Genomic DNA, 12178 nt, shown 5'->3' with positions numbered 1-12178 from the left:
ATATGTATATGTGTCTGTATGTCTGCGTGTGTGTATGTATGCATAGTATTAGCCTATTCAGCTTTAACATCATAAATGTTATTAATTGTCAAAACATCTTGCTATAGGTGGTGAGCGGGAATCCTGTTTATGAGAACTTCTACAGACAGGTAAGATGATGACCTCTCTAATGTGACTATCTAACCTTTTTACTACTTCTGAGAAATAAAAGAACATAGCTTATGGTGTGTTCACAACAAATAGGTTATGCGTGTCAAAAACGCAGCTGATCCTTTAAGCGTCTGCACTTTGATGCAGACACTTGACATTTTGCTCTACACTTAGCGTTTCATGCGTCAGGCGCATCTGGTTCAAAGTCTATGTGGAGACGCATCAGATGCGTCAAAATCACCCATTTGTTGGACGAACTTGACATGTCAAACGCTCAAAATGCTTCAAGTCAAGTCGCGCTAGATTCTAGAAATGGGCCATTATCCCTCAACATGCCTCCACATAGGCTTTCACTGTAAACCAGACGCGCAAAACGTGTTTGGTGTGAATGCACCATTACATGACTGACTAAAATTTCTGTGGATATTTTTTAAGGTGGATCCTGAAAACACTGGCAAAGTAGGACCAACAGAAGCAGCGCTTTTTCTCAAAAAGTCTGGACTACCTGACAGTACATTGGGGAAGGTAAGCCTTGTTATGCTGTAGCAGCAGTTAAGGGGAACAAACATCAGAAGCACAGCAGTGAAATGAACACATATTCATAAGAGCCTTTAACAAACATCAGACACGTAAAGCTGAATCTGCTGAGACAGAGCAGCTTACCGGACTCCCTCCCAGAACAGTTTTATGTCCGAAGAGTTCTGTATGTTCTGTCACTGTATGCTGTGCCTCGGAGTTTCAGCTGCTGCCCGTACACTGCTGGTGTAGGTTGTTGTATACAAAAATATAGGAGTGCATTTTACATACAGTTGGGAGAATAAATATTTGACATACAGCTGATTTTGCAAATGTTCTTAGAATTCTATATTTTTTATCACTTCAACTGTGAGTGACAGAATCTAAAACAAAAATCCAGAAAATCACATTGTGTCATTTTTAAAATTACATAATTGCATTTTATTTCATGACAGCAGAAAACCAACTTATATTTGGAACACAAATATTTGTTGCAATTGCAGATATCAGGCATTTCTTTTAGTTCTTGACCAACTTTGCACACAAGGCAGCAAGGATTTTGAACGACTCCTCCAATCAGATCTTCTCCACATCCTTCTGATTTTGGGGCTATCACTGGGCAATATGGATTTTCAGCTCCCTCCAAAGATTGTTTATTGGGTTCAGGTCTGGAGACTAGCTAAACCACTGCAGAACATTGAGAGGTTTTTTGCGGAGCTACTCATTAGTGCTTCAGCTGGTTGTTAGACGTCCCAAAAGTAAAAGTTCAAAAGTCACAAAGCGTCATATGCTCGAATGCATCGCCCATCGCCATTTATTGAACTGACAAATATTGTTTGGGTAATATGCAAGATTTTCCCAATCTTAGAAGACTACCCTCCTCATCAACGAGACTGTCTGCACCCCCAGGAAGATCACAGCATGTCGTGAATGAAGGTGTTCACAGTTAATGTTATTCAATCTAAATAAAGTGACGACAGGTTCTTTACAATTTCTCATGTTATTGAAATAAAATTGTAACTTTACCTGTCTAAGGTACTTTGAGTAAGGATTGTGTTCCCGGTAGATTAGTTTGTGGACAGTAAGGCCAGAGAGTATGCAATGCCATTCAAGAACCTGCCATACTGCCTTCATCTTCCGAAGCTCATCTGTGAACCAGGGTGCTGAGCGGGTGAAGGTGACTGTTCTGGTTTTTACAGGAGCATGATTGTCTTGGAGGCTAAGCAGATGGTTGTTGTAGTAATATACAGCTTCATCTGGTGATGAACGTCCAATGCTCAAAGTTCTGTGTTGATTTTGTTTAGATTTCTAAAACCGATATTAAGCTTAGGCTTGCATAGACTGCATAATGATGTTGACGCCATGGAAATGACATTGTGGTCAAAGAGTCCTAAGTCATATATACACATATAAAATGTCGCAAGGGGTGTGGTAAAGAGGACACTTTTCCACCTCCCCCTCAGGACAGAGAGGCAGTGAAGTAATAACCAATTCAGTTAATTTCTTATTTTATTTTATATGTTTTGTCTTACAGATTTGGGATTTGGCTGATCCTGAGGGAAAAGGCTATTTGGACAAACAGGTGAGGAAGTATATTTATTTTTTTCATTAATAAAGATAAATTACTATCAAACATCTTAATATGAAAATATGAAGTGGTATAAAGCAAAAATAAATGTTCATCTTTTTTTCCCAACTCTATCTAACATGTATTTCTTATTCAAATACACATTTTAGTAAGAAATGTGCAATTTGTTTTTCTTTTGGCAATATCATTTTTAGGTTGTGTCTGATACTATTTTTTTCTAATTCAGGGATTTTATGTTGCTCTCCGTCTGGTGGCCTGTGCGCAGAGTGGTCAGGAAGTCAGTGTTTCTAGCATCAACCAAACACTCCCTCCTCCACAGTTTGTGAGTGAAATTATCTTTATAGCACATTATTTTTTATTCTTTTGTTATGACTGAGCCTTCAGCCTTGTTTGGATTGGAAGTTTTAGATGTTAAGAAATGTAATGGTCTTCCACAAGGTTTAAAAGGAAATAAATGAGAAAAAATACCTGACACATCAACCCACCTCTTCATGAAAAGACAGGGTAACATCTACAGAAACAACCCTGTTTTAGTTCACTAATAAAAAGTTATTTATTAAAGCTCAAGATGTGTCAGCACAACCAATTATTGTCTTAAAACTAATGTAGTCAATTAATTACAAAATTTAATCAGATTAACCACCCCATGCACTGTGATTAATCATGATTAATCACTATGCCTAACTTTGTAAGCTTGAAATGTAAATATTGTCACAGTTATGGGTTCTTGCTGAAGTGGTGCCCTGGGGTAAGCCCCTTTTAAGCAGGTAATGTATTCTCCCAGCAGTCAACAGGAACTTAGAGAAACTTACTTCACCACACGCTGGGCAGCGTGTTGAGATGTAAACGCTGGACATAATTCTTTGTTTACAAAGATAAATCATTCTCACCGCTCCCTCAACGCGCACCTCTGAAAGCGCAACTACAAGTTATTCCTGCAGTTCACATTGAGCTGCGCAACCAGAGCTAATGCGGTGAATTTTAAACGCTTACCCTTGATGTAGAGTTTCCAAAGAATCATAATTCCTCAGATGGGGTTGATGTAAATATCCATACAAGTCAGCCTGTGTCCAGTTTGAGTGAAAGGAGGCGCGCACGATCCGTGCTGTGGTAAACTTCAGAGATCAAGCAGAGATTTGGAATAAATCTGCTCCGCCAGTGAAATGCTCAGAGCAACAGAGATGCTTACGATACGGTTTTTAAAGAAAAAAGAAAAAAAAAGTATTTATTATTATTATTATTTTCCGGAAAAAAAAACAAGCAACGCTAAGCCTGGCGGGGGGAACTAATAAAGCATGGCAGGCCGCCAAGCTTTTAGTACACGGAGGAAACCCTGAGTTTCAATCTTATGTAACATACAGGTTGAAGCATTACAAGTCACCATATTATCAATATTGTCATCACCATCTTTTCTGAATGGGCGGGTCTTTACTGATGTCATAAATCTACCACACCAATATGTGCAGCAATGGTCCTTGATGATGTAAAAAAAAGTTCTGGAGCAGATGGGATGATGTAGCAATTAGATACAACTATTGGAATAATGTAGGAGCCAAGCTTGAGAAAAATTCCAATATAATACTATCGGTGTCTTTAGTGCAGTGTTTCTCAACCTTTTTCAGCCCAGCGCCCCCCAGCCTTTATCCAGGTCCCTCTCCGCCCCCCACCAAGGATTTGTAGGCTACTTTGCACTGAATATTATTTTATCATTAATATTACCATCACTATTGTAGATGTTTTGATTTTTATAATTGTTTCTGTATTTATCATCAAAAATAATTTCCCAGAGAACAAAAAAGTCATGGGAATAGAAATTATTTTCACAGGCGTCTATGAAAAATGCAACAAACATTCAAGTTAAAATTGGTAACAGCAGCCAATCAGAGTGGAAAAAATATTCTTGTTCTGTGCTGTAAATCTTGCACAAAAGGAGCAGATAAAAGATGTTCAACATGTCAGTTTAAACTTTAAACATTGCAAAACGACTGAGCTCTGCAACATTAAAACATGGACAGAACTGTAACTACATTAATCATAACTCTTCTTCTCTTCAGTGTTTGTCAGTTTCTGGTGGTGCAGCTCTGTGCTGCMTTCAGGAGAATGGGACATCAGAGCATCATCCATAAAACTTCACCCACATGGCATTTATTGTGCAAACCAGAGCTTTCAGTGGAAAAACAAAAGTTCCAGGTCCTTTTAATGCCAAACAAATATGAGACAGAAACATGGATTATATCTTTATATAGACCTGTCTATTGATTTATAGATTAATAGTTTTACTGGACAGAAATCACAAAGAACAAACCTGGTTCTTAATCAAATCCTAATGAGTCAAATTGAAAGTGTCATGGAGTCATCAGCCTCATGACATTAACACTGACATGAAAAATAATATTGAAGAAATTAATATATCAAATCTAATTAAAAACATAAATAAGTGATCAGTTCTTTACTGTTATGGTCTGTAAGATATATTTATTCTCAGTACTAGATATGGTCTCAACAAACCCATGACACTTCAACAATATTATTTTACCTTTTATCTGTAAATAGTGTCTGTTTATTCTTGCCATACAGTCCTCTGTATTAATTATTGCTCTAAAGGTCTTGCCATACCAGTTTATTCCTCTGTATTTATTTTAGTTTCTTAGTTTATTCTTGCATTTTGTTCTTCATTCATTTCCGTTTAGTTTCCTTTGATTAATATTATCCTCTCCTGGTTTATTGCTATGTCCACTTTAGTTTCTTTACTGTTGCTAGATTTATTTTATCGTTTATTGACCATCAGTAATCTTCACTCATCACCTGCTGCGCCGCCTAATGGTTTCACATCATGTGTTGATTTTTTTCATTGTTCAGTGTCGGATTCTCTGTTTTTATGCCATAATTCACATCTAGTTCGTCGCTCCGTTTTATATCCCGCGTCTCCTGCTTCAGAGTTTTGCGCAATGTGCGCCTCATTTTTTTTTTTAAGCCCCTAAGGTGCAGGGCGGTCGGGAAGCGTATCGATGGGGAAAAGGCAGACTGACATAAACCTTTTTAAACAACGGAAAATATTTTGGCATTCTGATTATTGAAATTTAAAAGTGCTGTGTTGTTCTATCACCCCCGTTTCATACCGGACCACTTACAGCATCGTGTTAACGCTATAAAATGAAGGCTCTCTATTGTGGTATCACCCATGGAGGGATTTCTTTATTTATTTAAATGGGTTTTCAGTCTAAACTGGTATTGTTGTGGATTTAGGGTGTAAAGTTTACCTTCGACCAAACGCCCCCCAAAGACATCTCAGTGCCTCCCTTTTGTAAAAATTTCTGACAGTGCCCCCTGCCGTCCTCTGAACGCCCCCTGGGGGGCGGTACCGCCCATGTTGAGAACCGCTACTTTAAATCTTAACCAAGGTCAGTTTGGTGCAAATCGGATGATGCGTGTGTGATCTAGGTTGCCTATGGTTTAGGCCCACATGGTTCAGCCACCAGCCAATGTTCATAGGATTCATCATCATGTTATTTTATGTCACTTGGCACAGGTTTGAACCCATACAAATAAAAAATAAAATTAAGACAACCACAGAAAAGAACTGGTAACTTCCTGTTTAAAATGGGAGGAGCTAAGGTGATGTCACCAATGCACCATGTGAATGTGATGAGGGCTGGTATGTAATGAGACATAAAAAGTCTGATTCATCTCTAACCTTGTGTGTGGTTGTTATTGCACCTTGATGTTTCATGTGTGGTGTCTGTTTCTCAAAACCTGTAGGAGGAGTTCAATCAGATACAACATCTATAAAAAACACAAAATGGTTGCTTTGATCCAAAATGGCTGACTTCCTGATTGGTTTGGACCATGTCTCCAAGAGACATTTTTGTAGTTCTTGACAAGATACACATGTGTACCAAGTTTCAAAATCATGTGTTAAAGCATGGCTTGGGGTTGATTAGTTTTCTTATTCCTCTACTGTTGGCACTGCAAAGGAATTAGGTCATCCCCACCAGACATTGTTGTAGATTCCTGTTGGGGAGCAGATAAGGATCGATCCCAGTGAGTTTGTTGCAGCTAGGTTGAAATCTTTAGAGCCAAACAGCATCATCACGCCGTCACACTCACCTTTTACACTGAAACCGGTCAGTGGTGGAAACCAAGATACACCAGCTTGTCTTCTTTCTGGACATAGTTTCACGTTGATTAGGTGAAGGGGGGAAGATAGAGACCACTCAGTGGGCGTGGCTTAAATGATGCCATCATTTGATCATTAGGTATTGTAGAGAACCCAATGCTGATCAATCACTGAAAGTTTGGTGTCTCAGTGAATTTTTGTGTAGTAGAGATAACAGTTTTGTCTTGCATGGCAAGATGTCAAACTTTGAGGGCTGGTCATGCCCCTTCAGCATGCACTCGCTGATTTCATATTTTTGATCTGGCTATGTCTTATGAACAAACTGACCAAGTTTGAACCTGGTCGATCAAAATCCCTAGAAAGAGCTTGATGCGGAGATTGTAAGCGGCCAAAATGGGGTCAAAATCGGAACTTCAATCCAAAATGGTCGACTTCCTGTTTGGTATAGACCATGACTGTAGAAGACTTTTCTGTAAGTCTTAGGATGTTGTACAACTGTGCCAAGTTTCATGTCTTTACGATAAAGTAAGGTCAATGCAAAGGGTATTTTGAAAGTTGCCAGAGGGAGTAGTTTATGTTGCGATTTTTGCAACAACCTTAAAATAGAAAATTTGAAGGTCGACAAGCGACAAGTTTGGTGAGTTTTTGAATATGTTAAGGTCTCAAATTGCAATATGAATAAGACACAAAATGATTACAATAGGCCTTTACAATGCTTACGCTGCTCAGGCCCATTAAACTGCGTGGTTACAACAGACCTTCCCTTCGCTGCTCGGGTCTAATAATAAGAAGAAACAGTGCGATTGCAATAAGCCTTCGCAATGCTTTGCTGCTCGGGCCTAATTAATGGAAGCCTTTTGAGGCATATTACATTTAAATGAGAATGTAGGCAGGGCTGCTCTTGAAGCCTACTACTTTAATCTTTTTATTGAGCCACTTTCTCAGGTTATTGGAGACGAGAATGGTTTGGGCGGGGGGGCGGTGATAATGGGGTATGTGGAAAATAAAATATACTTATATGAGGATGATGTATTGGTAACAATAAAAATCCTATATCTGGTATTCCTTCGCTTACGGACATCCTGCAAACCTACAAAAACTAAAATTCGGACCTTTTTTGTCCTTCAAAACAATTAATGAATAGTTAGTTATCAATTCAATTGGCATCAATCACAAATGGGGTGTTTGGGTGTTTTATTAGCAAATCTTGCTCATTTATATGGGATTAGTTACTACAGAGCCCTCTAAGCAACATGGGGAAAAATGTTTCTTTTGCGTTCCCTCACAATATGCTTACTGCAATATTTGCTGGTCTACTTTGTATACGGTCACAAATGTCAATTTAAAATTTCAAATATACACGTATAAAGAACCTTAGTGAAAACGTGTTTATTCCTAAACCTTTGGTGCAAGAAACTGATTGAAAATTTACTGCAGCGATTTACTCGCTGCAGATTTATGTCTGTTTGTGTAAGGCTGAGATGGAACTACACATGAAAACATCGCTTTCCCATTCAGACGACCAACACAAAGAAGAAACAATCAAAACTGTAAGATGACTTTAATATCCTGTGATAATAACTCAGAAAAAGTCCAAATAGTTTGGATGTATTTTTTTCTTTCTTTCCTACGTATGGAAAGTTTTTGTTTATATCGTAGGTTTGTGGTGCATTTCTATCCTACAGTAAAAGATATAAAACTTCAGGTAGTTCACAATGAGATTTTAAGATACACAGAAAAACCTTACAAAAACCTTATATAATAGCAGAAAGTACTATGGGCACTGTAAGAAAAGGTTATAGTATTCAATTATGCCGCATGAACTGATTAGTACATTATTGTGAGAGAATGCAAAACCTATTGCGAGGTAGCAGCACAAAAGTTTTGTGAACAAACGCAAAAGAAAAACAAAATTCCCCATGTCCTCTAGAGGGCTCTATAAATTACAAATAGAAAAATATGGCTGGAGAAAATGAAGAGATCACTTAAACTTACCAGTTTCTCTGATTTTACTTTTTATAGTATTATGTTTTAAAACGAACATTGTCCTTTTATTCAGTGAATTTCTGACATGACTCCAAAATTCCAAGCAAAAAATTTTGCATTCATTTGCAGAAAATGAGAAATGGTCAAAATAATAAAAAAGATGCAGTGCTTTCAGACCTCAAATAATGCAAACAAAACAAGTTCATATTAATTTATAAACAGTAATACTAATATTTTAAACCATTAAGATTTCAGAAATCAATATTTGGTGGAATAAGCATGAGGTTTTCAATGGAGCTCAGTGAAGTGGTCTCTTAAGTTTTTCCAGAGCTGTATATGAGGATCTGGACAGGTGGCGCCTGCTTCCTCTTGACCTCGGCAGTAGAATCTGAACAATAAATATAAATGTTCTCCTAAGACAGTGATGCATTTTTGAAACATTCCCAGTCGAGGTCCTTGTAGCTGCCTGCGGTTCAGGGAGGTATGAGTCTGCCTTGGCTGGAGGCAGGGGCACTGCCAGGAATCTTGGGCCCCCTGACAAAAGATTAGATTGGGCCCCCTGTTCAGCTGCTGTTACAATTTTTTGAGTCTATTTGACCAATAAAAAGCATCACAATTTTAAAGGCTGCATCTGCCTTGCTTTTTTGGTTCAATGCTGATAATTAGCACAATATTTACTTCTCATGAATTTAACATCCAACAGTCCACATCCAGGATGCAAGTAGGTTACTTACATTTTTTCTATTAGTTTTAGATACTGAAATGTCTCCCTATGAGCAACAGTCAAAAGCAACGTGAATAATACACATTAATCGATCCAGACTTCTAAAAATGCTATGTAGTTGCATGTTATTCAAACTGCAGTACATAACTTTAATAAAAAATATGTTTTGTGCATATTTGTTAAAGCTGTTGTAGCAGTTTGTTATGAGACAGATAATCTGAAAACAATCAATCTCCTCCATCTCCTTCCTGAATTACTATTACTGGTTAAAGTAATGCACCGTTCTGACCAAAACAACCAATCAGAACTAGTAGGACGCTCTTAGCACTGTCAATTAGCCTCATTCACTCACTGCTAAATGTGCTAATAGTGGAGAAACAACTTATCATTACAAGAAACCGTTAATCTGCCGTCATTGGTAGCTATGCTAACTAAACTGAGCATTCACAGTTTGAATCTGCACAACTCTGTGCTATGCTAGCTGCAGCACAGCACAAATCGAGGAGGAGGAAAGATGAGCAGCACCACATGAGATTGTGATTGACAGCACTAAAACTCTCCTGCCTCTGACTGGTTGTCTCTAGCACTGGGAGAAAGCAGAGGAAATAGATTTTTCACAGATTACCTCTCATACCATACTGTCACAACATAATGACGGTTTTAACAAATATGTGGAAAAAAAAAAATTTATATAAAAGTGACATACTGCAGCTTTAATTTCACTCAGTAGAGAACAGGTCAGGAGGGACGTGGGTTAGAGCTGCTGACTGACTGACTCATCTTAGTTTTAAGTGGTAAAAGGTACAAGGGAAAAGTTAAACATATGAATATGTTGGTAATTTTTTCCCTTAATTCATTAAATGCTAGTGGAGTGGAGGCAAACGGTAGTTTGTAGCTGCGCTAAACTATGCTAAATGGTTGATAATCTCACAGTCTACTCACCTCTCATGGAGAAAAACTGGGTTATAAATTAACACTCTTGCCTTTTTCTCTCTCTTCCGCTCTCCATTTTGTTTTTGAAAACCTGATGTTATAACTTTTCTTAGCAGCATAGTAACAGCCACAGTCACAGTTGCATTCAGCTGCAGCTTCTACTAACAGTAGCTCCATACGTCACTGNGATGAGCAGCACCACATGAGATTGTGATTGACAGCACTAAAACTCTCCTGCCTCTGACTGGTTGTCTCTAGCACTGGGAGAAAGCAGAGGAAATAGATTTTTCACAGATTACCTSTCATACCATACTGTCACAACATAATGACGGTTTTAACAAATATGTGGAAAAAAAAAAATTTATATAAAAGTGACATACTGCAGCTTTAATTTCACTCAGTAGAGAACAGGTCAGGAGGGACGTGGGTTAGAGCTGCTGACTGACTGACTCATCTTAGTTTTAAGTGGTAAAAGGTACAAGGGAAAAGTTAAACATATGAATATGTTGGTAATTTTTTCCCTTAATTCATTAAATGCTAGTGGAGTGGAGGCAAACGGTAGTTTGTAGCTGCGCTAAACTATGCTAAATGGTTGATAATCTCACAGTCTACTCACCTCTCATGGAGAAAAACTGGGTTATAAATTAACACTCTTGCCTTTTTCTCTCTCTTCCKCTCTCCATTTTGTTTTTGAAAACCTGATGTTATAACTTTTCTTAGCAGCATAGTAACAGCCACAGTCACAGTTGCATTCAGCTGCAGCTTCTACTAACAGTAGCTCCATACGTCACTGTTAAGCGCTCCAAGCAGGAACGAACCATTTTACAGATAGAGGGTTCAGGGCAAAACGGATGTGTGTTTTTTGATCTGGGAAGGGCAACATTAAATTTTTACTGCTAAAAACAATCTTTGAAAATACAATATGATTCATTTTGTATTTGACTGTACCCCGCATTTTTTTATTTTATGTCTATGAACAAAATATAAATAATTAAATTGTGGAGGGCCCCCTGCTGGTCAGGACCCCTAGAATCGTCATCACTTTTCCCCTCTATACCGAGCCCCTGCCTGGAGGATTATTACTTGTTTGCCCCACATAGACCTCTAGTGTATTGGTATAACCAATCTTGAGGCTAAGTGGACTTCCCTATACAGCCTGTTAGGATGTCCAGGCAGCCCAGGAGAAGGCATCTAAACAGTAAAGTGTTTATAAATCATAATGGTGAACAATGGGATTGTCTGTTGCCCTCATGTTTGTTAGTTCGTTTACACATAAAAATAAATGAAAATTGCATACCAAGGAATGTGGAAATGAGTAGTATTTTTTGTTGTTGTAAAATCTGAATGTGTATTTGTGCATTAACAACAAAGACTATTTACAATATATGCAAAGTCTGTTGACATGTGTTTGTCTGATTCCAGAAGGATACCTGCAGCCCCTCTTTGAGCAGCACAGCCGCTTTGTCTTGTGAATTGCTGTGGGCTGTTAAGGTATGTAAAGACAGCAACATAGTCGCGTTAACGGAATATTTGATTTTTTTTTCATTTTAAACAATGGAAAAATTCAAAGCCTGTCTGTCATTTTGACAGGTTATAATTCACACCCTTGACTGGTGCACATGGGTAGACATTATAGACTTTTTTATAACTTTTTTTTTTATATCATCTCATGGACACTGAACTAAATGCATCTTCCGTTAGTCGTTATCGTGAGTTAAAACGTTCACGAAAGTAAAATGTTCGTTTTTGTGACGCATCTGTATCTTATTTTGAAGGGATATGTAAACGTTACCATGGCGACCAGAGTCAGAGAGCGTTTGGGCAGTGGGTGAGAGGAGATGAGTAGAGCTTGTGAGTCTTAAGTCACAAGCTCTTGACTTGAAAGATTTAAGAATGTCGGCCAATTCTCCAAACCTCTATTACCACAGAGCTGATAAAAGTACAACAGGTTCGATCGGTTTGTGTGTCCAAGGCAGGAGCAACACGAACCGATTCCAGTCACGAACATCGCGATTCCAAAGGATAATCCAGTAAACCCCCCAACATCCATCCATCCATCCATTTTCTTCCGCTTACCCGAGGTCGGGTCGCGGGGGCAGCAGCTTCAGAAGGGAGGCCCAGACTTCCCTCTCCCCAGCCACTTCTTCCAGCTCCTCCGGGGGAA

At 38.5% G+C, this 12178-nt stretch overlaps 1 protein-coding gene across 10 annotated transcripts in view; it reads left to right on the top strand.

Annotated features, from left to right (window-relative positions):
• LOC103464192 (epidermal growth factor receptor substrate 15-like 1) overlaps positions 1-12178 on the top strand; it is a 202370-nt gene that overhangs the window by 2243 nt on the left and 187949 nt on the right. For 9 of the 10 annotated variants that reach the window (XR_533610.2, XR_533611.2, XM_017304326.1 and 6 more), the window contains exons 2-6: positions 108-149; positions 586-675; positions 2201-2248; positions 2481-2576; positions 11437-11505. Coding sequence is in view for 8 of the 10 variants with exons in the window: in XM_017304326.1 (XP_017159815.1) it covers positions 108-149; positions 586-675; positions 2201-2248; positions 2481-2576; positions 11437-11505 (345 nt within the window). In the remaining 2 variants the exon portion in view is untranslated. The remainder of the gene's footprint in view (positions 1-107; positions 150-585; positions 676-2200; positions 2249-2480; positions 2577-11436; positions 11506-12178) is intronic. The other variant, XM_008408134.2, reaches the window with a different exon arrangement.

Source organism: Poecilia reticulata, linkage group LG4, assembly GCF_000633615.1.
Source record: "Poecilia reticulata strain Guanapo linkage group LG4, Guppy_female_1.0+MT, whole genome shotgun sequence".
In the NCBI taxonomy this organism is placed as follows: Eukaryota; Metazoa; Chordata; class Actinopteri; order Cyprinodontiformes; family Poeciliidae; genus Poecilia; species Poecilia reticulata.
This window is presented reverse-complemented; position numbering and strand designations above follow the sequence as displayed.